The sequence below is a fragment of the Erithacus rubecula genome (genome assembly GCF_903797595.1).
Source record: "Erithacus rubecula genome assembly, chromosome: 22".
NCBI lineage: Eukaryota > Metazoa > Chordata > Aves > Passeriformes > Muscicapidae > Erithacus > Erithacus rubecula.
In genome coordinates this window covers 3,468,917-3,491,605 of record NC_136674.1, presented here as the reverse complement: position 1 = coordinate 3,491,605, position 22,689 = coordinate 3,468,917, and the positions used below count along the sequence as shown (strand labels likewise).

Below are 22,689 nucleotides of genomic sequence, written 5' to 3'. Positions count from 1 at the left end.
CCCAGGGCACTGCCTGCCCGTCAGCAGCACTGCTCACACATCAACACTGGTGCAGCTGTATTTGGATTTTTATTTTTGTAATTAACCTTGTGCCTCGCAGAGGAGTGACCTGAGTGGGACACTGAGTGCAGCTCGCCCTGCTCTGCAGCCCCAGGGGGGTGGGTGCTGGGATCCTCTTGTGTTTCCTTTCCAGGTGTTTCCTTTCCAGGTTGGACACTGACTGGGGAAGACTCACCTGCTGGGGGGGTGTTTCCCCAATTGTGCTGCTCATGTCAAGTCATAGGATTTTTATTTTAATTATTATTATTATTATTTTTTAATATTTTGATTCATTTAGGAGTAATAATTTTGTGTCTTGTTTTTTGAGTTGTTCTCTAAGTCCATACTTGACAGCACTTTGATAATACTCTAATTATTCCATCAATTGTTTGATGCAGCTTGTATTCTCTGATGGGAAAAAGTCTTACTTAGCCCAGTTGCTGGTGTGAAACTGAATCTGTGTTCCAGGCACTGAGGGGAGGGACTGTGAGGATGGGAAAACCAGGTCAGAACTGGCCAGCCCAGCATGGAAACCCCATTTACTGAAAGACTTGAGAAAAGACTTGACCAAGGTTTTAGAGCTGAGGTTTTATTGCCTGTAAATCACTTTGGTGCACAGGGCTGTGCAGCCCAGTGCTTCAGGTTTGCTTCCAGATCTCTTTCCAGCTGTCAAAATGCAGGAGGCAGAAGTGCCCCAATGGCTCGTGAACCTGAGCCACCAAGGCCACTGTCACTCTGCCTTGGGGACACCAGCTCTACAGTTGGGTTTTTGCTCCCAGGTCAAAACTTGTCAGCCTTGCAGAGCTTCCAGAAGTGCAGGTTTTAGCTGTGAGAGGTGGGTGCTGCAGCTCACCTGATTCCTAAAGCTTGGTCAGGCTGGGGCAGCCCTGCAGCCCTGTAACCCCTAGAAGCTGTGAATGCTTTTTTTTCCTTCCCTAATAGTAATTTTTATATTTTTATCCCTAAAAAATTGTATTTGAATTACACAGAAATCAACTCTATATTTTTGAAATTCTCTTGCACTAAAAGGGGGGTACAAGACCTCAAGGGTTTAATTTCTCTGGCATATATAATGATAAATATGGTGTAAAATCAATTGAAAAGCTGAAGAAAAGCTGCAGCATCTCCTCTGCCAGCTGGCAAGAGCTGCAGGCAGCAGCTGCAGGAATGACCCTGGGCCCACCATGCACAGGGAATGGTTCCCTGGGAGTGCTGGATTTCAGTGCTCAGCCCCAGACCTGGGTGAAATCACCAGAGAGCTCTGACTGGGTTTGCACATGTTGATGCAATGTCCAAATTTAGCTCCAGCTCAGTGTCTCAGATTTGGGCATTTCCAGCACGAGCCTGAGCAGCTGGAGCCACTGTCCAAGTGCTTCTCCTTGAACAGCCCCATTCAGCTCTGCTGCATCTGCCTTGCTCAGGGCCACCTCCTGCCATTTGGGCAGGGCCTGCCTCTCTCCTCCCTTCATTCCTTCCCTTCTGTGCTGTCTTTGGCCATGTTCCTCCTATTAATCACAGCTGGAAACAAGCAGGGCTTCACCTGCAGCCCTGGCAGTGTTGCCAAGTGGTTGCAAGCCACATTTATCCTCACAACAAAGGATGGAATCTCTCCCTGAAACCGACCCAAACTCTCACAGCAGCAGCAGAGTGAAAGTCTCAGTGCTGTAACACCAAGAGAGAAGGTCCCAGAACACTTGTTCACATGTTCCAGTGCAGCTCAGCATCCAGCCCTGCTCCCTTCCCATGCCTCTCATGAGCCAGAATTCCTGCAGATGGATGTGGAGCATCCTTAGTCCAGCTGTGCCTCTGGCTGTCAGGCATTAACTCTGGCCCAGGTCATGGTCACTGGGCACAGGAAGAGCCTTTGTGCATCTGAGCCAAAGACATTCAAGGCATAATAAAAATAGGACACCTCCCTTGCCCCCCTCAGTAAAAAGCTCTGAAAGTTTCTATAAAAATGTGAAGCAAAAACAGCAGAGGAACTTTCTGTAGTGAGTGCAGCTGTGGCCATTGAGCTGTCACTGCTCCCTGCTCTGAGGTACTGGATGGATGTGTTCTCCTGTTGCTCAGATTTTGTATTTGCAGGAACTGTTATTTACATACAAAATGCTTCATTGGCCACCCACACCACCTGGCTCAGCCTGTGCTCCATTATTTCTGGAGGCTGATGTGCTCACAGGTGCAGCATGAGAGGCCACCCTGCCCCCAGGGAGGGCAGAGCATGGAGGGAATCACAGCTGCAAGGAGCTGGGCCCCAGGGCAGCAGCCTTGAGGTGCTCAGTGTGTCTGAAAATGTTTGATTTAAAGCACAGCAACCACATTGATGCTTCCAAAGATCCTGTTCCAGTGGAAGCACAGAGCTGTCACCAGCCTCAGGGTGCTGGGGGGTCCCTGCCATAGTCCCTGAACCAGGTTTGCCACTGAAAAATCAGAAATTGCTCTGAGCTGCCACCTGCAAAGAGCCACAGCAGCTCTTTAATCTGTGGATCACTGAGACCTGCAGGACTGTTTGCATTCCTAACATCACAATTATTACAGATTAGTTCAAACATCTTCAGAAATCCCAAAACCAGCATAAATAAATGAAACTGAAGTCAACACAGGCCTAATTAATTAATTTATCAGTGCCAGGCTGCTAATTAATGTCACACTTGGCTGCAGCACAGGAAGAAATCAACCAGCCACTCACAATGAGCATTTGACAGTCTTGTAGATATTGAAATGCCACCTACACAGCCAGGAGTGATCCAAATCCTTCATCCTTCATCCTCTTCCTCAGCCAGGAGGATGTTTGTGAGCTGTTCCTCAGACACAGCCAGTTCCTGGCAGGCTCCCATGGCCTGGCTGAGGTAGACAGCCAGGATGTGTTTGCACTGCAAAGTTAACAGCAGGAGCAAGGCTGGAATGTCATCCTGGCCAAAATGTGTTCAGTGAAGAGCTCAGCCCTCCCAGGAACCTCCCAGTGGCTCCCTCCTGGCACAGGTGGTGCTGAGTGTCCCCAGTTCTGCCACCAGGACAGTGCCATGCAGGGATGTGACACAGATCCTGGCTCCTGCACCCTCCCCACCACTGCTTGCCACCAAAATCCCTCCCTGCACCCAAAATCTGGGGCTCTCAGAGGCCAATGACACAGTGGGTCTCAGCCTGCCTGGCCAACTCCACACAACTGGAAATTTTGGGTTCAAGGAGCAGGGCAGAGCTTTGTCCCCTCTCCCCAGGCTGAGGCACAGAACTCACCAGGAGACTCTCATTCTTCTGCAACACAGAAAAGCCAAAGGCAGGGCACGTGCAGAAGTGGCAGGAGCTGTAGCAGGTGTAGAGTTTGCCTGAGCTCCCAAGGACCTGAAACAGAGGCAGATGAGGAGTCAGAGGCAGGACTCACTCTCACTTCTCTGGCTCAGGCTGGCTCTGCACTGACCCAGCAGTGAGGGGGAGATGTCACAGTACAGAATGTCCCCAGACACTGCAGTGACCCACCTAAGCCTGAAGCTCCTCAGGTTTCTGGTGGTCTCTACGAGCTCCTGTCCCTGCAGGTGAGGGCTCTGCACTGTCCCTGCAGCCCCAGGGCCGTGTCTGCTCCCAAGGGCCCGGGAAAGGGGCGGTGGCAGCACCTCCCTGCAGGGCCAGCCCCTCCTGCGGGCTCCCGGCACTGGCAATGACACTTTTGTCACACACAGCCCAGGTGTGAGCCCAGAGCCACCGCGGCCCGGGGGCAGCAGGAGAGCAGCACTCAGCACTTGCAGGGAGGCCTCTCCTTTCCCAAACTGCTCTCAAAACCAGCTGCAGCTACTGGAATCCAGATCTGCCTGAATAAACAAAGCTGAAGTCTCCAGAGAAGCTCCCTGCTCCATCCCAGCTTTGGGAACAGCACTGCCTGCTTTTCCCACATGCAGTTCCCTGCAAGGCTGGTACTGAGGCACCAGGGTGAGCAAACAGGTGAGGAAAACACTTTTTTCCAGCATGGAGCAATCTGTGAGCTGCTGGAGCTGACTGCAGGATGTAGGAAAGCCAGCCTATGGATTATTAGTTCTCTTTTGGTCTCTTCAAGGCTGGAAAATAGCTTTTAGGAAACTACTTTAAGGGCCCAGCCCATGGGAAGGGAAGGATCTGCAGGAGCAGAACACACTTGCACAGGGCTCAGGGCTCTGAGGGCACATCCCAGCCCTATCCCACCCCAGCCCTCTCCACTCTGGCTGGGCTGGGGCACACACACCCCTAAATCCAAAGATAAACACAAAAAGTGGAAAGGCAGTGGAGCTCTGCAGAGTGCTGCTCTCCTCCAGAACATCCCTGGCATTCCAAGCCCCTGCAGAGGAACATTGTCCCTCACTGTCCAAAGCTGCACTTCCCCTGTCCCCTGGAGCTCTCCCTGCACCCTCTGCCCAACAGGGAACATCCATGAGTTTGGGCTCCCCCTCAGAAGTGCCAATGCCTCAAAGACCCCCTCACTCCCAGCAGATCCAGGATACAAAACTCACATTCCCATTTTACAAAACTCGCATTCCCATTTCAGGGTAAACCATTTTTTTTCCCAGTCTGGCCTTTACCCTTGGTCCTCCTTTTACTGCAGGCTGAGTTTGTTTCACTTGTGATAAGTTTGTTTTCCTGAAGCCCCTTTGATTGTTTTTTCCAAGATGAAGTATTCTGATGGTGCCTTCTCTTCAGAAGTGTTTTCCTTTGAGGAAGGGGGGAAGCCACAGCCAGACAGTGCCAGATTTGGGCTGAGCTCTGCATTCCCCCATCCTGACCCAGATGGCAAGAACACCTAATAAGGCAAAATCTAAATTACAAAAACTGGGAGAAAAAGGTGCCTCTGTTCCTGGCCAGCTGAGCCCAGCCAGGCACTGGGGTGCTCCCCTGGCCCTGAGGTGACATTTCCTGCTGCTGTCCTCATCCCTGGGCCTCAATGAGGAAAAATCCCCCTGGAGGTGTTCCTGCCAGGTGTGGGGGCACAGGAGGGTCAGCAGAGGCACCAGCACATGGACAGACAGACAGGCAGCACCACAGCCTGTGCCAGGGCCTGCTGCTCAAACCCTTCACCAACAGTTCCAGGAAATGAATGAAAAAAGGCATCATAAAAAAGAAGAAGCCAATGGAAGTGCAGGATGTGAGCAGTGCAAGTGCCAGCTGGCAGGGCTGAAGCACTGCCCTGCTCCATGCCACAGCTCAGCATTTCTGCCAGCTGGGCACAGCTGAAGGGTGCCCCAAATGCTGCCAGGTCAACACTGCCACACCCAGCACAGCTCCACCATCAGCCAGACACACCTTCCCTGAGCAGGCAGGATTTACCCCTGAGCTCAGCATCATCCCTGCTCTCTGGGGATGATTTCAGCTCTGAGCACCCAGCTCTTGGACACCCCATCAGTGCTACTCCTCTGTTAAACAGCAAGGGCATTGAGAGACAAATCACAGCTTTCATTTGACTGAGGCTCTTTCTTCTCCCACCTCAGCTCCTGAGGCCAAGAGCTGCCTCCACTACAGGGCCTGCCTGAGCAGAGCCTTCCTCCCCTGAAGCAGGGCCTGAGATGTGCTGGGTGATATGGAATTATCACCAGCTCAGATTTGGGTATAATGACCAAAGGAGTTTCACAACAGAACCAACCCCATGGCCTCAAAGAGTTCTCCAGAGCCAGCTGCAAGTGGAAGCACCACCTCACATTCCAGCTCAACCACATCTGGGTGCAAATGGCAGGGCTGACTTTGTGGGGGATAATTAACAGGGATGATTGTGCAGTGTCCATGGATGCCCCTCTCCCCAGGAGCACAGCTGGGGACATTTCCACACATTCCTACAGCCCACAGGAATGAAGAGCCAGTGACTCCAGTGCAGTGTCCCACCCAGGGCTTCAGTTCCTATGACCCCAGATGTGTTCCTGTCACTGCTCCAGCACCAGGATAGACTCTGCTCTTTGTTTCTGCATCTCAGACAGCTGTGATGAGGGAGAATTTCACAATGGCACCAACCTCACACCCCCAGAGAAAATATCTCTTCAGATTCCTCTGTTAATGAACTCATCAGTGTGGCCTTAATCAGCAATCAAACTCCACTGAAAAGGAATGCACACACAGGAACCTCCTTCCTGGAGGTTTGTCCTGCATTAACTCCCTGACCCTCCTGTCCAGGGGTTCCTTCTCCACAGGGAAACCACAGGTTCCCTCTCCCTGCAGAGGCAGGAGAGCAGTTCTGACACTTGTTCCTTTTTAGTATGCACCAACTGAGCCCATTATTAATATCAGTAGATTATTAATTGATGCCCAGCAAAGCTCTACCTTGGCCTGCAGGGCCTGACAAAGCTCTGCAAGGAGAATGTGACCATTGTCTGCCCAGTGGCATTTTCAGACAAGTAGGAGTAAAAAAGGGAAAGCCTTGGAGCATTCAATTAATCAGCAAGGCAGCTGCTGTCTAAGGGTGCTGGAAGCTTCCTAGGCTTTACCAAGCATCCACAGCAAGCCCTCAGCTGGAATCCAAGGCTGTTCTCGAGTCCTGGGTATGATTCATGTCCCTCTGGAGGGGCCTGTGGCCTCTTCATGCCCCAGAGGGGACAAAGGCTCCATGTGCAAACCAAACTGAGCAGTGCAGGCTCTGAAACGTGAGAAGGGTTTGTGCCACCAGCCAGGCCTGACTTCACAGCCCTTTTCTCACCCCACACAACCCCAAAGCACCTCCAGGGGAGCAGAAAAGGTCCTTTGCCGAGGGGATACTTGGAAATGTTCCTCTCAGGTGCTACAGCAGCCAGCAAAGCATTCCCCCTTCTCTGGGGTGTGAAAAGCACAGAACCAGGCCCAGCCCTGGAGGGGCTGTGATGCCTGAGGGGTTAGGAGTGCTGAGGAGAAGGAATTGGTGCTTCTTGACCAAAATCTTCTGGGCACAGGGTGCCAGTGCTCAGCCAGGGCACAGTTCTGTGAGCCATGGGCTGGATGCAGCTGGTCAATGGCTCACAGCATGGACACATTGACCCAAAAGAGATCCACCAGTGCTGGGGACCACAGAACAAGGAACTGAACAGCACAGAAAGGTGGGAACAAAGTGTTCACAGCTCCTCTTCTCACCTCACTCCCACCCTGTGCTGTAATTGATCTCAGGGCTGAGGTGAGCTCTTCTCCCCAAAATGCCATTTCCTGGAGATGTTTCTATGATTCACAGCCTTGGCTACACTGAACCAGAATGAAACGGGTTTGGCCTGCATTGCTTCCTCCCAGGCAGCAGAGATCAAGAGGGGAAAGAAACACAGTGATGGCAGATAACACTGAGCTGTGTAAAACTAGTCAAGAGGAAGAACTTCCTTTGCTGGATAGGATGAGAGTAATAAAGCAAAATTAGCAATCCCTGGAAAACTTCCTCCTGACTGTGATGCCCACAAACACATAAATTGTCTCTGGCTGGCTGGGAGCCACAATGAAAATGGTTCTGGACCTTGCTGCTCTCCAGTGTCACTTCAGGAGTTTTACAAACTCTGGTGTCCTCCCTGTGTTTATCCATGCTCTGCAAGTCAGGAAAACACTGTCTAAGATGCCAGCTGGAAACCATCAGAAACAAGAGCAAAGAGAAGCATGTACCTGGTAGAGAGTCCTTCCACTGGGGGACCTGACCTGGGTGACAGAACGCTGATCCACCAAATCCAGAGCTGGGACTGCAGATGGGCCAAAAATGAACTTCAGCCTGGAAGAGAACATGTCTCCAGTTAGGTCACAGCAAACAAAGGAGACCACCTTTGGTGGTGGAGACTTTTGGTCTCTCTTTGTGGAGCCCAGAAGGTGCCTATTGCAAAAGTAAGACGTTTTTCCTTGCTGCAGCAACTGAAAATGAGCACAAATGTCCCAGGAGCACAGAGACACAAACAGGGATTTCAGTGGAGCACACAGAGCCAGACTTGGCAATGCTCAGGGCAAAAGGGGCTCATGCTCTGGGACACCTCAACTGTACAGCCAGGCTGTCCTGGGTGTGCCCTGCACTGATCAGTTGCTCCTGAACCCCACACCTCCTTGGAGAAAGGGGAGTGCAAGGATCATCCAGAGCTCCTGGAGCAACAGGAACTGGGGCTCCTTCCTCATCCCTTGGAAATCTGTTCAAAGCCTGGGGAAGGAGTGAGTAATTTTGTAGTGATCACATCTCCTCCATCCCAGTCACAACTGAGGGACAAATTATCCTTTCTCTACCCACCAAACTGCATCAGGAGGAAGCTGGAGAACATCAAGGAGTTACTCAAGACACCCCACTGCACATGGAGGCACCAGATAGCATCAATTTTACATCTGTGACCCAGCTAGGAGCAGGGCTCAGGGACAGCCAAGCTATTCCAGATAATCACCCAGGGGCAGCACTGCCTGATGTCCCTGCACTATCCCTAAAAACCCTTTCCCTTTCAGGCAGGACATGTGCAGGGATGCACAGCATTTATGGATGAGGGAGTGCCTGGGATGGGGACCACTGCACATCCCAAAAAAAGGAGGTTTTATCTCCTGCTGGTGCTGTGCAGGGCTATAGGATCAGGTGTGTATTAAATGTGGACATCAGCCTATTGTCCAGACAGCTCATGGGCTTTAAAGTCATCCTAGACCAGGAAAGCCAGCTGCTCTGAGTGTTTCCAAAGAGCTCAGATGAAACTCAGTTAACTTCACAGACCTTTCACCCGCTGAGAAAAATCTGTGTAGTCTAGATTGGTTCCAAGGGTAAACAACAAGGAAATCAGCAGTGATGAAGAGATAGCACCAAACAGAGGAGACAAGAGAAAGGGGAAAGTTTCCAAGTCCAGGGAGGATAGAGCAAGGCAGAGCCCCAGCAGGGCTGAGTCAAGCTCACAGATAAGCAGCCAAGCAGACAGATTCCAGGAAGACCAAAACTTGCACAAACTCAAGGCAAGAAGGGCTGGCTCCATCTGAGGCTGTGAGGAGGTGGGTGGGGAACATTTAAGTAAGACATTCCTTAATGATTAGGTTTGGGACTATAAGGGGCTGGGTTCAGTCAGTTTCAGGAACTCATTTCAAATTTAGGGAATTCTTTTCTTGTGTATATAATTTCATCAGTTCAACAGGAAATGCCCAAAGGAAATTCAAGGACTTTGGAGATCTGGAAGAGATTGGGAAATTAAATCAGAATACTTCTGAGCTGCTGGATGCAGGGAATTGATGGAAATCTGGCTGCCAAGAGTTACCACCCAACCATTATTAAACTTAACAAGGGAATTTCTTTCCTCCTCTTTTCTTTTCTGAGGAGAAGGAAACAAAAGGTTTTAAATCTAATTCCACCTTTCAAAGGCCACTGTGGTCCCAGGAGAGGGAGTCAGCACACCTTCCACAGGTGTTGGGTCAGATAACTTTACACAAAGGCATTAAGGCCTGGAGGGCTCCTGGTGATCTCATCCCCTGGCACAAGGTTAAAGATGAATCTGGAAAGTTTCTTTCACTGTGACAATGCCTTTTCTCTACCTTAACACCAACTGGTGAGAGCTGAAGTTGTGAAACTTGGATCCCTTGGGTCAATGCTGGGAATGACTCAAGTATTCACAAGGGTGACAAAGCTGACCTGAGACTGCCCCTAAACAAAAAACTCTCAATCTCCAAGTTAACAACTCCCTGGTGCAGGGTGATGATAAGGACACTTCTCCCTCTCCATCACAGGTGCCCATGAGTCAAACAGCAGCAGAGAGCTCAGGGTGCTCACAGAGGCAGGAAGGCAGAGGGATGAATCACCCTGGAACACAATCCACTCCCACAGCAAACTCTTTCCAGACCTGAGGCTGGACTCAGAGCTCAGGTTAAATATCCTGGGTTTAAATTAGAGCAAGTCATCACAGGAGATGCAGTGATACAGAGATAATTCTGTGAATATCTGGAAAAAACCACTTGAGAACCTTCATTTGCACTACCACCAAAACCACCAGCATTTTTGTGTTTCAGCAGCACTTGGTCAAGCACAGGGGAAAACCATGATGAGAGCTGACCACCAACTGCTCTTCAGCAGGACACTGGGGCAGGAACTGAAGCAGAAGACACTCACCCCAGCAGCAGCTCATCAGGGACTGCAACAGAAAGAAAAGGAAAAGTAATTTTGTAGAATTCACATCACAGGGGGGTCATTGTTCCCCCAGGGCACCCCCAGAGGCCACACAGGAGTGCAGAGCTCCCAAATCCTCTCTAGCCACCAGAAAAGCACAAGGAGCAGCAAAATGAACCATGATGGCAGTGCTGGGGCACTTACCATGTGCCTTATCTTATGTACTTATCAAGCACAGCAATCACAACCAGGAGGATTCATTTTAAAAAGAAATGCAGAAGCCCAAATGTACTTTCTTTTATGACATCCTATTTCTAAAAACACACAATAAAAGGCAGGAGGCCTCAGCATCTTACTCTGTCACTTTAAAAGCTGGTTAAAAAAATATATATATCCTTTTCCCTGAAACTCTCCTGGCATGAGTTGAGAACTCTGGCATCACAACTTTAAAAATGTTGTTCTTTTCCAGCACAGTCTTGCAGGGCGCCACTGGTTTATGGCTTTTCATACAGCCCACTGAAACATTGTGTCTTCCTTTATTGGAACTTCTTGTTAAAATGGAAAGTTACACTCAAGCAAACTGTTTGTTGTAGCTGACAGCTCAGGCTCTGCCTGTCCACTCTGATCTTTCTGTGATCACCCAGGGGACACAGTGTACTCTGTCTCCATATCCCACTGGAAGATCTGGAGTTTTGACTTTAAAATAATTTTATTCCAACAATTCAAAATACTCTGCATGACTTGCACTGCTGGTTTGATTTTCCCAGCTTTATTTGAATTTAATTCTGCAAAGGGATCAATCATTTGTCTCTACAGCTCTGTCTCAATGTGTGCTTTAGTACCACTCTGCTGCTTTAAGGAACACCTTTAAAGGGAGGTGAACTTTTTGGGGATTTTTTTTTTTTTTTTTTTGTTTAGTTTACAACAGGATTTATAAAGCTCTTTTAAAAGCAGTCACATGTAGATTTTGGATCTACTCTAACCTGACAGGAGCCATAGGTGCAAGTGTGCCAAAAGCTGTCACTGGGGTCACCCTGACAGTTTAGACATGAACTTTCTGCCCATTCCTCACTCCCACACAGCGCTTAAGACAGATTTATCTGAATTCTTATTTGTTTGGGTTTTGTGCAGTTAAAAATATTCCTTCAGCAGACACTTTCCTTGGGAAGAGCCACTCTGTGCAGCAAACACAAACATTAATATTCTCTTAGCACAGATCCAGCAAAGGTAATTGTTCCTAACTAGCTGCTGGAATTGGCCAGGATTTCACTGCTGGCTTGAGCTCCTTTGACTGGAGCTCTGGGAAGTTGTTCCTTGCCCTGGGATCACCAGCACACTCCCTCTGCCGGTCAGTCAGGCCTCGTTTTGGGGAATTTCCCTTCCCAGCTCCAGTGCTGGGATTGATTGGTGAACCGCAGAACCAGCGGTGCAGAGGGCACAGCAGGACTCTGCCCGGAGCCATTAATGTGTCATCATCCCTCGGGTGTCACCATGAGCACCAGAAGCAGCATCACCTCTCACATTCAGAACAAAGAGTCCACACTGGTGTGATTTTTGAATTTGATTTGGGATCCTTCACATACCCTGTGAGGTCTCCTGAAAAGCCTTTTTGATCTCTCTCAAGAGCTCTTCTGCCACTGCTGGCAAGGTGCTCCCGTCCATCCCACCGGCACGGGATCATCCCTGGGAACGAGACAGGACAGGAGACAGTGGGAAATCTTTAGGGTCACGCAGGATCCTGAACATCGGGAGGGGGGAGCAGGGCACTCCATCCCAACCCAGCAGCCAGGACAAGGAACAGCGCTCTCGGCAACTTTTAAAATGTATTCCACACGTTCTGGGAACACGGGATTCCTCTCAAACACGATGGTGTGTCAGAGATGCCCCCACACAAAGGCAGGTCCCGTGGAAGGGGGGCAGAAGATGCTCCTCGTGTCCAGGTGGCACCTCCTGGGCACCAGTTCCACGAGCAGAGCTGGTGCAGCCCCGTCACCCCCTGTGGGTGTTTACACACGGATGAGGTTCCCTGTAGGAACCGTGTAGATATTTACACACGGCTGAGGTTCCCTGTAGGAACCGTGTAGATATTTACACACGGATGAGGTTCCCTGTCTGCCGCCCCGGCTCCCTCAGCCTTTCCTGGGTGACGCTCCGGCCCTTTCCTCATCTTTGTCCCCCTCACAGTGAAGGTTCCAGCCCTTTCCTCATCTCTGTCCCCCTCAGGGTGATGCTCCACCTCCTTCCTCATCTTTGTCCCTCACGGTGACGCTCCAGCCCCTTCCCCATCTCTGTCCCCGCTCGGTGTGCCGAGGAGCCCGGCACGCTGCTCACCGGGGCGGGCAGAGGGGCCGTGCCCGCTCCCTGCCCCGCTCCCGGGGCCGTTCCGACGGGAGCAGGGCCCGATCCCGATCTCCGTCCGGCTGTGACGTCACGGCACCGCCCCGTGCCCGCGGTGACGTCACAGTCCCTTAAAGGACCCGCTGGCGATGGCGGCGGCGGCGCTGCCGCGGGCCCTGTCCCGGCTGTGTCCCCGGCGCTGCCCCGCCCTGCCCCGGCCCGCCCGGACGGGAGGACACCGGGGACACCGCGGGGACAGCGGCTCCGGCCCGGCGGGGCCGGCGCGGGCGCGATGGGCACGGCCGGCCGGAGCTGCTCTGGCCTTCCTGGGAGGTGAGAGGGGCGGCGGGCACCGCGCAGCGCGCAGCCGGCACCGGGCACCCACCGCGCTGTCCCCGCAGGGCTCTCCCTGTTCCCGCGGGACGCCCAGGAGGACGGCGAGGACGCCATCGTCGTGCTGCTGAAGAGAGCCAAGGTGAGGCGCGGGCGGTGCGGTGCGGTGCTGGCGGTGCGGGGCCCCGCGCTGACCCCGCGCTGCCCCGCAGCTCAGCGTCATGAAGGGAGAGCTGGCCCAGGCCGAGCAGCTCCTGCACCAGGCCCTGCGCCGGGCGCACCAGCAGGACAACAGGCCGGCCATCATCTACACCTACAGCATGGTGAGCAGCCGGCCGGCGGCCAGGCGGGCACCGCTGCAGGGAGGAGGAGCAGCGGCTGAGCACTGTCTGTCTCTTCCAGATGGGGAACGTGGCTTACATGCAGGGACAGCTGGACAATGTGAGTAACTGTGGTTATTCCCTCTGAGTCTGTAGAGGTTGACATCTTGTGCGTGGTCTCGGAGGTGTGGGGTGCTGGCACAACCCAGAGATGTCCCGGTGCAAAGCAGAATGATCCGGCTGCAGTCCCGTGAGCACACCAGGTTAGGAAGGATGCTCTCACAGTTAAGTGTTGAGCTCCAACACGGTGTGCAAGGGAAGGAATACTTCTTAGTGTGAAATGCTGCAGTTGAGCACAGATGGCTGCTCCAGGGAGAATCTGGGAAAGCCCTGAGCTCACAGACAGGGTAAATAAAGGCCTGTGAAGTGCTCAAGGAGAAACTGAAAGGATTCCACTGGTTCAGTGTTACTGGGCTCTGTCAGCCTTTCACTTCTAACTGGTCTTGGTGTAGTGTAAATGCAACAAATTTGAGCCAGGTTCCTCTATGTAGTTTGCCTCTGTTTTGTTTTAAATGCCATTAGTCCTCTTCAAAATTCTCATTTCAGGCAGAAAAGCTCTACAAAGCAACTATGAGCTATATGCTTGCAGGGGACACAAAGGAGGTATGTTCTGAGGCAGGCTCCTGGTGGTGTCCTTGTCTTTACCTTATTTATTGTGCTGTAATGCCTCTTACTGGAAATTGGCAATACTGTAATTAATGGCAGCACTGGAGGCAACAAGATTGAGATTTTTCAGGTCTGAACTCCTTGACAAAGTAATGTCTCTGTTGGGAAAGTACAAGAAGAGTAACAGTTGTGTGGTGTGTCCTCCTGGCAGGATGACAACGCCATCCTAGAGATGTCCCTCAAGCTGGCCAGTATCTATGCTGCTCAGAAACAGTGAGTTCCCAGCCAGAGCTGTCACCTGCTTTCATCTTAGCTTTGCAGTGGTGGTGGGGTGGCCAAGCAAAGGCTCTTTAATGAGGGATCCTTCAGGGGTAGGAGCTTTGCTTTGCACTTTGCAGGCACAAATTAGCTGTAGCTGGATACCAGTTCTGCATCCTGACCTTAGAGGAGAAGATTGCCAAGCAGAAGGACTTGCCTGAGGATGTATTATCAGGTGGGCAACCTTGTCTACCAAAGGCTTCTCATCTTTTCTCCATTTCTCTGTCCTTGATGTTGTTTCTGTCTTGCCTAAGCACCATCTTCACATCAATCCATTGTCTCCACACTGCCTGAGTTTCCTGCTGTGGTGGGATGGAGGTTCATGCTGGATCCTGTGGCAGTGATCACTTCACTCCTCTCTGTTTGCAGCTGAAGAAAAGGCCAACACCCAGCTCCTGCTTGGGATGAGCCTGGACTCCTACGCCCGCTACCTGCTGACCATCAACGAGCTGCCAGCAGCACAAAAAATGTATGAGAAGGCTCTGCAGATATCAAAAGATGTTCAGGGAGAGACTCATCCACAGGTGATTTGTACAGCAGTAGGTGGACTCTAGGGGAGGAAATGCTGATCTGTAGGGAATGATGCAGCCTTGGAGCAGCTCTGCTGCCATCAGACCTGAGGCTGTTTTCCCACCAGGAAGGACAAGCATTCAAACACAGAAATAGAGGACTCTTCCTTGCTGAATGAATGTGGTGCTTCTGCTGCCCCAGACTGCTCCACAAGCTTCTCTTTTTCCTCGTGGTGCAGAGTGTGGTGCTGATGAATGACCTGGCCACGGTGCTGGATGCTCAGGGACGCTATGAGGAGGCACACACCTACAGCAGGAGGGCAGCACAGCTGGCAAGGGACACTCAGCACCCTGAGGAGCACATGGTGCTCAATAACCTGGCAGCAATCCTCATGCACAAAGGTCAGTGGATAAATGCCCAGACTGTCACTGAGCTTGTGCTGACTGCAGAGATCTGGATCTGTATTGTAGGGCTGAACTGCAGTGCTGGTTTGGGGTTGTTTTAGTTTAAGCAGTAGGTCTGACTTTGAATTGCTTTCACACACTGAATTTATCCTGACCCAAAGGGTTGCCAGGGGATCTTGTTTCCCATGTCCTTTGTGTCCAGTAACTTTTCCAAAAGGACAGAAGACATGCATGAGATTTGTTTCTATGACATTTTAATGCTGAAGCAGCACCAGATCCCATCATCACTGCTGCTCTCCAGCTCTCAGAGTTGGCAACCTGGCAGGATGTTTTCTGAGCCTCCCTAGATCTTGATGTGTTCCAAGTAGTCCTTGTCCTTTATATGTGATCAGTGTCAGGAGGGGGCTCTGAAAATGGGGGATGAACCTGGGTAGCCAAGCCTCTTTTCCTTCTTGCTACAGAGGATTTCCTGCAAGCAAAACAAGTGTACAAAGAAGCTCTCAAGCAGGCACAGCAGAAAGGAGATGCTGCTTCTGTCCAGCATATCCAGGAGGAACTAGCTGAGCTGGCCAAGAGGAGAAAGGGCTCCAAGTAAGTTTGGCCACAGGGTCCAGCCTTGAGGTGGCTGAAGGCAGCAAGGGTTGGTCAGCACAGGCAGCCTGGGAGCAGCTTGGTGCAGTTCTTGAGAAACAGCAATGAGGAGCTTCAGGACTGCTTAAGAGGAAGGGCTGCCACTGCCTAACAGCCCAAAATAAACGTGTGAAATCTTAACTGTGTGAATGTGTGGTGTAGTCTGTGGTTTGACTGACCTACTGTGCTAAGTGATTTAATTTTGGCTACCTTAGTGCAAGTCTAGCCTGGTATTAATACTACTTTGCTACTCCTGCCTGCCCACTGAAGTGTTCAGGTTCAAAATTTGGCTGTCCTAGAGCAAGTCTTGAAAAGGAACAGGCAGGAATTGTTGACATTTCACTCTTCAGATGTTGCACAGCACAACAGGGGTTATACTTTTATCAGTGCTGCAGTTCAGCTGTTTGAACTTCAGCAGAGCATTTCCTGTATACCTGCCCTGCCACAGAGCTGTAGCTCCCTGCTCTGACAGGTTGCCTGAAGATCAAGTGCATTTCTTCATTTAGCATCCAAAGATAGAACTTGTCCTCTCAGAAGAGGGGTGGGACTGTTACCACACAGAGCTGCTGTCAGAAATAAAACACTTGGCTCCAGTGGAGAGCACATGGAGTGCCAGAGTTGTCCTTCTCTCTTGGATAGGTCAGTGCTTGAGTGCTGAGGTTTTTCTGTTGGAAAAGATGCTGTGTACAAACCCAGCTTCATGTGAATCAAGTATGAACAGCTGCTTTGGACAACAGAATTTCTCAGTTCTGCCCTGCCAGGAACCTTGATGTTAAAGAAAAAGGAGAATTAAACCAGATATTATCAAATCCATATTTAGTTAGGATAGAACTAATTCTGTCACTATCCAAACACAATGTTAACCTCACAGTTGTAAGAACTGCAGCTGGTTGGTACAACCCTCAGTGTAATGACATCATTAATAATTTACTTACAGTAGCAGCTTCATCTCTGAAATTTGAGCTAAGAGGAGGAGGCACACAGGTTTTCTAGAACAGAAAACTTCAGTCACATACAGAGCTTTGTCCTCAGCAAGCTAGGAAGCAAAAATAGAGCTGTACTGACAGAAAGGCTCTGGCACATTAGAGCCAACCTTCCCTGAAGTGCTGGTTTGGGGTTTGAAGTAGCAGAGCTTGGAGGGCAGCAATGTTATCTGGGAGCCCTGCAGCACCCTGGGAGCAGGGTCTTGCTTGATGCTGCAAAACAAAAGGGAGACACAGGAAAAGCAAGTGGAGAACTGATCCCCTTTATTGATTGGTCTGAATCCAGAAGTCACTGTCTAGTGAAGACATTGTGTGGAAATTATGATGCATGGGTTTTTCAAGTCTTAAATGATTTCATATCAGAATCACGAACCATACCAAGATGAAAGCATTGTGAAAGCGCTGATCAGAAATCAGGTAAAAATTTGTAGTAAACTACACTTTGTAAACATGACTTACAAACACCTTCCTGTTTGAAACAGGGCAGATGTAATTCCATACTTGAAGATTACTGGAATTGTGGTAAACCCTAACATAGGCTCTGGAGAGGTTTTTACACTGGAGAAGTTAAAACTCGGATAACAAACAAAAAAAGAAAGCAGCAACATTTTATGTGCAAATGCCACTCAAACTGTATCTTAGGAGATTGTGACTATCCTACTTTGGATTTCTTGCTGCTGCTGCAGCAGTAACATGAAGCTTTGCAATGAACATGCTATACTTACTGTACAGGTAGCAAAGACATTTGTCTGTACATGCCTCTTTCACATTGTATTTGTTACACTAAGAAAGTGAGAACAAGTGAGTTTAAGAATGAACCTTAACTCTCCACTCCAAATTTAAATCTAGAAAAAGGGCAGATGAACTCGTTTTCCAGTATATGTTGCTGTGGGAACCAAAAAAGAAAGTTAAAATAAGAGCACAGGTCTACAAACAGGATGAAAATTTCACTTCTTCAAGACAGAAGGGTAAAGGAGGGGAGGATGAGAGAAAGATTTCTCAGAGAAAGACTGCAAGGAGGTTTAAGACTGCCAACAGATCTATTCTGATGCAGTGTTTAAAAAAAGTAGCAAAATAGTTCTGTATTTTCAACAGTGTCAAGTTTCCAAATGAGTTCCTTTGGAATTTTGTTTCCCACACTTGGGACAAAAAGGCTTTCCTTAAAGGACAGAAAATTAAATTTGCTATTGATAAATAGTTCTGTGCTTCTTCCTGTTTGTAAGTGGACCATCCCAGTCCATGGGATGCAGAGCTCACAGGACTCAAGGTTACACACTGCGTTACACCTTCCATACAACGTAACACAAACACCGGCAAAACCCAGAACAGTTTCCACTGGAAAATAACTGCAAGGCAAAGACCCTGCTGATCAATGAGATGCAAAAGCAGTTTGGGATCTGACAGAGCACGCCACCCCCAGCTCAGTGCTATCTGTGAATCAGTCCTTCCACCCCAGAAGATTGGAATTCACTTCCTGAGGTCAGTGCAGCATTAAATGAAGATGCTTTTGGAGATGGATGTCAGGACACCCTGTGACATCACTGCCCAGATGGATGTGTACATGAGCTACAAGCACACCATAGCAAGCATTGATAGATGAATGATTAAGGAGACTCTCCTAGTACCATATACAATTTAAAAATAAAAATCACCCTAACAAGTATTGCACACTTCAGGAGTTAAGCCAAGCATTTGTAAGGACTTGCTTAGAGGGACAGGGACTGGGACGCAGACTTCAAAATAATTATTACATAAAGATTTTAAAATCAGATTGGAGGAAGGTAAAAATCACAGTACCTATTTCAAACTGGTTGTAACAGAAGCCAAGTAGTTGACTCGTGCGTTGCTCAATTATTCTATAAAAGCACTTTGTTTTATTTAAACTTGGGATGTGGAGATTTTTCTTCTTAAAGGATTTATCAACCCACCCAGAGCCTCTGTTCAGAAAAGCCATTTGCTGTGGTTAAATATGACAGTAAAATTTAGTAGCCTGTTTTGACTGCATACAATGCAGAAACAGAGAACACTAAGAATAGGCTTTTAGGGCACAGTTAAAATTCCCAGTGTGCATAACAGTGAGGTATGCCTCCAGAAGCTGTTCTTTTTTTGTTTCTTTAACCTTTTAAAAATGAACCATAACATACCCATGCAATAATATTTCTGCAGTGTTGCTAAATAAAACCAACTGCACCAAAAATTTACAATGTGGCAGAATTTCAAATTCCAAAGAAATATATCATCTTATTCCAGCAAACTGGAGTTATGTTAATGTACAGAATTCACTAAGGGGTCAGTCTTAAAAATCAACATTTTCACAAGAGCTTGAACACCACTGAGAAAGTGTGTCTAGGGAAAAAAAAAATTATATAAAAGCACAATGCCTGCAGGAAGTGGCACGGCATTAAGTGGGCAATGATGTTTGGGAGGCTGGGGTTCTGGTTAGGCTAGGCTGAGGGAGGCTAGGGTTATGAAGAGTATTCTACACTGGAGAAAATGCTTAAAAAAAATTACAAAATGACCCCCAAAGTTTAGGCAATGATTTGAACATAAGTACACCAGATACTATAGCAAGGGAAAAAACACTGCAAAAAGTACTCTCTATTTACAGAAGAATGATTTAAAAGACATTATGGTTTTCTTTACAAATAGATGTAGAGCAGGAATAGTCCACATTTTTAAAAACTCTTTACATATTTATCTTTAGTAAGTCAACCTTCTCGACCACAATCCTCCAACACACAGCCTGTGCAGAAGGCATTTCATGGACTCTCCAGCAATTCTTCATTGTGTGGCCCTTGCTCTCTTGGAAAGTCTCTGTGGGCACAAGTCAAAAATAGATTTCTTTTTTTGACCCGCAAATTAAAAAAAAAATAATAATCTGCATAGTTCAGTCATCACTGTCAGACAGAGTCTCATATTGTGCTGAAAGCAGTGGTGCAGGCTCTCGCTCCCAGATCCTGTTCTGTGGGTGAGTGGTTGCTTGGCTCATGGACGGGGGGGCACAGGTGATGGAGGTTGGGGGGGTGCTGCTCAGCATCCTCATGGTCAGAGGGTTGTATGGAAACTGGGTGGAACCTGCATCAAAAGGCAAAAAACACGAGCTGTTCTGAGAGATCTGTGTTGGCTGGGGTTGTGACAATTAGCAGAAAATCCATTGCAGAAAACCCCCACAAGCTGGGACCTTCTGGCCAATATCTTGCATTCCAGTACAAACACCTCTGAAAGAAGCCCATTCCTCACCTGTTGATGAAGGCCTGTCTTCCCAGGCCCACACTGGAGTCTGTCTGTGGTAGTCCCCTTCTGAATGTACAGATGAGACAGAAGAAGGTCTTTCAGTTCCCAAATATCCCTGCCCAGGAATTGGAGATTTTGACTTCCTACTGTTTGATTTGCCGATGATCTTCTGCTTGCTGACTGCCCCACCTGGCAACAGAAGGGAGATTTCACCTATCACATTTTAGCCTCTGTGTGTTTGTTGCTAGAAATTATCAGGTAGCACTGACAAGCTTCAAGTATTCAACACACCCTGCTCTCCTTTTCAGTGCTGTTGGAAAAACCAGGATGATAAATGCAAACACCACCTCTGCCAATTACAGAGGAAAGGCAGTGATTTTCAGTGACACCAGGCTATTCAAACCCTTGATTAGTTTATTTTCTTTGAGGCCCTGGGATATTTGGGAGGTGCAATACCTGAATTTGGAGATGGATTGGCTTCTTCCCTGCGTGGCTCGTTAGTCGCCGGTACCGCGGTGCCGGAGCCGCCCGGAGCCACCGCCAGAGGCTGGGACATGACCACCCCGTGCTCCTCACTCTTGTCATCAAAGTTTCCCATCAGTGCTTTCCTAATAATGTCTTCCAGACCCAGATTACTGGCAGGATCTGCAAAGGAGTGACCCCTAGAACTGACTGCACCTGGGAGAGAAGAGAAAACACAGGGAAAGGTGGGAAGGGAGGCGAAAAGTCTATCTCGGAGAAATTAAAAAGGAGTGGGGGGACACTCCAAAGAGTATAAATTTAAGGTATTCAAGACATTACATTTTTCTGGAACATAGGTTGTTGCTTTTATTGAAGAACTTACCTGAGGTAGTGACTGCTGGCAAATTGAATATTTCAGTCCCTGGCTGAGCAGTTGCTGCAATTAAAACACAACATTTCACTCAATTTTTCAGTACTGAATGATCAGCAGTAGCCCTGCTGCACAGGCAAAAATACAGTTCTAGTATCATATTCCACCATGTCAATGTTCACTACTGAAACTATATTAAAGTGCTGTTTAAAAGACATAATCATAAGGGCCAATAAAACACAAACCATTTAGTTTCAAGATACCTTTCCAAATAGGAAAATGTGCAGCATTGATATAAAGCAAATTACAGACACAGTTAACTAGAATAATACCAGGTTTTAATAACTCTCTCATTAATTATGTGGTTTTCATCTCTTAAATTAAGTATTAAAATGATGTGATAATCCTATATACAACAGCATAAAAAAATATTTAACCTTCTAGTTCTGTGGTCATAAAATATTATATGTGTTTTATATCCACAGATTTATATTAATTTGTATTATTTGATCATATTTAGGTCAGGACATCTGCAGATGGAAGTCACAAAGCTTAAGCTGGAAAAACTGAGTGAAAAGGGAAGTCCTGCATACCCATGTCAGAGTCACCTCCACCAGATGAGTTCAGCTTTCGAAATATCTCCTGTTTCTTGGATTTTACCATTGGTGAAGTGTTCTCAAGTTTGGTGAAAAATGAAGGCAGGTAACTGATACTGCCTGGAGAGCGAGAGTCAGTCCTGCCAAGACCAACACATGTCAAAGAGACAGAATTTGTAAAATGCACATTTCAATCTACCCAAAAGCAGTCAGGCAGAAATCACTAACAGTCATATGAACACTGGGGGGCTCAATAATAAATGAGTTTGCTTAAACAGCAGCAATCTGACAAATGAGCTTGAATTAAAAAAACCAAACTACTTGTACACAAATCTAAAAATAATCTAAAAATGAAGTAAAAAATAATCTAGGTTTTCTAGCCCAAGATCCTTACATTTCTAAAAAGTGCAATATCCCCTGCAATGTTCCTGTTGCATGTACCCAACATCCATCATGGACTGTAACAGCTCTGCAGCCACTGCAGAGTGGAAAACCCCAAGAAAATCAGAATCAGTTTCACCAGCACAAGCCTTAGGTAAGTACTTTGGGTGCTCTTCCTTCCTCAGCAGGACAAATACAGCTGCACCCACTGCAGTGTGCATCTCCCACAGGTTTGCAGACACCAGCAGTGCCAGGGAACATGTGAAGGTCCAGTGAAGTTTTCTGGTGCAGATCTGACAGACTGGGACAGGGCTGCCTGATCCAGCTTCACTCCTCCTGGAAGCTCCTTAGCCCAGTGGTGTTTCAAATGATTTACTGCTCCAGCACCATGAGTGCTGCAAGTCTGGGTTCCTTCCCTCTCCACCAGGACAGTATCCAGGAATCCAACCAGCCAGAAGATTGAATGATTTAATAAAAGTTGTGACTTTTCTCACAACTCATTCAGTTTTACAGAACTGGCAACCACGAGGAGTTTCACTCTAACATTCTTTCAGATGTGACATAGAACACTCTGCTTGCACCAAGAAACTTAAGACAGGGCACCAACATGTGACCTTTCCCTCAGCCTTCCCAAAGCCCCTCCCAAACAGCAAGTTTTGGATGTTAGTGCAGAAGGATTGACAGTGATTAACAACTTGCCTGTGGCACCAGAGGCAAGTCACTTGAACTGCTCTTAGTAAAAAGACTGTTTTCAGCACAAAGATTCAGAATTGTGTTTTTAAAAGTCAGTTTTGCACCTACCTCTGTTCAGTAGGCTCAGTTCTTTGGGAAAGCAAAAGAACATTTTCCTGTTTCTCATGTACAACCGGGACCTGAGGTGGTGAGATTGGCTCATAGGGCTCTGAGGGGACGTGACTCCTCTCTGGAGATTTTCCAGGCCTACATCCATGATTCAGAGACAGAGAATTACTCTCAATGCATGCACAGCAGTAGTTAACTCATGTAATTTTCCAGTTCCTACATAACTGCTTATGTGTAGTTATATGTTACATGCTTTACTAAGTTTGGTGATCTTAAAAAGATGATTATGCATTGTCCATAACAACTATGAT

General features: G+C 48.3%; 3 protein-coding genes across 8 annotated transcripts in view; 1 reads left to right on the top strand and 2 right to left on the bottom strand.

Annotated features, from left to right (window-relative positions):
• Positions 1-2,639: 2,639 nt before the first annotated feature.
• Positions 2,640-12,476, bottom strand: ZSWIM7 (zinc finger SWIM-type containing 7). The gene is made up of 6 exons (XM_079325107.1): positions 12,365-12,476; positions 11,617-11,716; positions 10,037-10,058; positions 7,597-7,699; positions 3,277-3,381; positions 2,640-2,912 (listed from the first exon to the last, which is right to left on the bottom strand). The coding sequence occupies exons 2-6, from the start codon at positions 11,693-11,695 to the stop codon at positions 2,796-2,798; spliced, it is 426 nt and encodes a 141-aa protein (XP_079181233.1). The 5' UTR covers positions 11,696-11,716; positions 12,365-12,476; the 3' UTR covers positions 2,640-2,795.
• Positions 12,477-12,489: 13 nt separating this feature from the next.
• TTC19 (tetratricopeptide repeat domain 19) lies at positions 12,490-15,692 on the top strand. Its single transcript, XM_079325101.1, has 10 exons — positions 12,490-12,703; positions 12,772-12,845; positions 12,916-13,026; positions 13,106-13,144; positions 13,630-13,686; positions 13,901-13,962; positions 14,088-14,182; positions 14,377-14,531; positions 14,756-14,918; positions 15,383-15,692. The coding sequence occupies exons 1-10, from the start codon at positions 12,520-12,522 to the stop codon at positions 15,514-15,516; spliced, it is 1,074 nt and encodes a 357-aa protein (XP_079181227.1). The 5' UTR covers positions 12,490-12,519; the 3' UTR covers positions 15,517-15,692.
• A 1,089-nt stretch (positions 15,693-16,781) lies between these two features.
• NCOR1 (nuclear receptor corepressor 1) overlaps positions 16,782-22,689 on the bottom strand; it is a 55,883-nt gene continuing 49,975 nt past the window's right edge. For all 6 annotated transcript variants that reach the window (XM_079325088.1, XM_079325089.1, XM_079325087.1 and 3 more), the window contains 6 exons: positions 22,379-22,516; positions 21,194-21,336; positions 20,613-20,666; positions 20,225-20,446; positions 19,775-19,957; positions 16,782-19,609 (listed from right to left, as the gene is read on the bottom strand). In XM_079325088.1, the coding sequence (XP_079181214.1) occupies positions 19,422-19,609; positions 19,775-19,957; positions 20,225-20,446; positions 20,613-20,666; positions 21,194-21,336; positions 22,379-22,516 (928 nt within the window). In that variant the 3' untranslated portion in view covers positions 16,782-19,421. The remainder of the gene's footprint in view (positions 19,610-19,774; positions 19,958-20,224; positions 20,447-20,612; positions 20,667-21,193; positions 21,337-22,378; positions 22,517-22,689) is intronic.

Bases quoted from the DNA above. Each gene is read 5' to 3' on its own strand.
- ZSWIM7 (XM_079325107.1), bottom strand. From the start codon at position 11,695: ATGGACGGGAGCACCTTGCCAGCAGTGGCAGAAGAGCTCTTGAGAGAG. The intron at 10,059-11,616 runs GTATGTGAAGGA...TTTCTGTTGCAG, and splicing joins TTTTCAGGAGACCTCACAGG to TCCCTGATGAGCTGCTGCTG. The intron at 3,382-7,596 runs GTACATGCTTCT...CCTCTGTTTCAG, and splicing joins GTGGAAGGACTCTCTACCAG to GTCCTTGGGAGCTCAGGCAA.
- TTC19 (XM_079325101.1), top strand. From the start codon at position 12,520: ATGGCGGCGGCGGCGCTGCCGCGGGCCCTGTCCCGGCTGTGTCCCCGG. The intron at 13,027-13,105 runs GTGAGCAGCCGG...TGTCTCTTCCAG, and splicing joins TCATCTACACCTACAGCATG to ATGGGGAACGTGGCTTACAT. The intron at 14,919-15,382 runs GTCAGTGGATAA...TTCTTGCTACAG, and splicing joins AGCAATCCTCATGCACAAAG to AGGATTTCCTGCAAGCAAAA.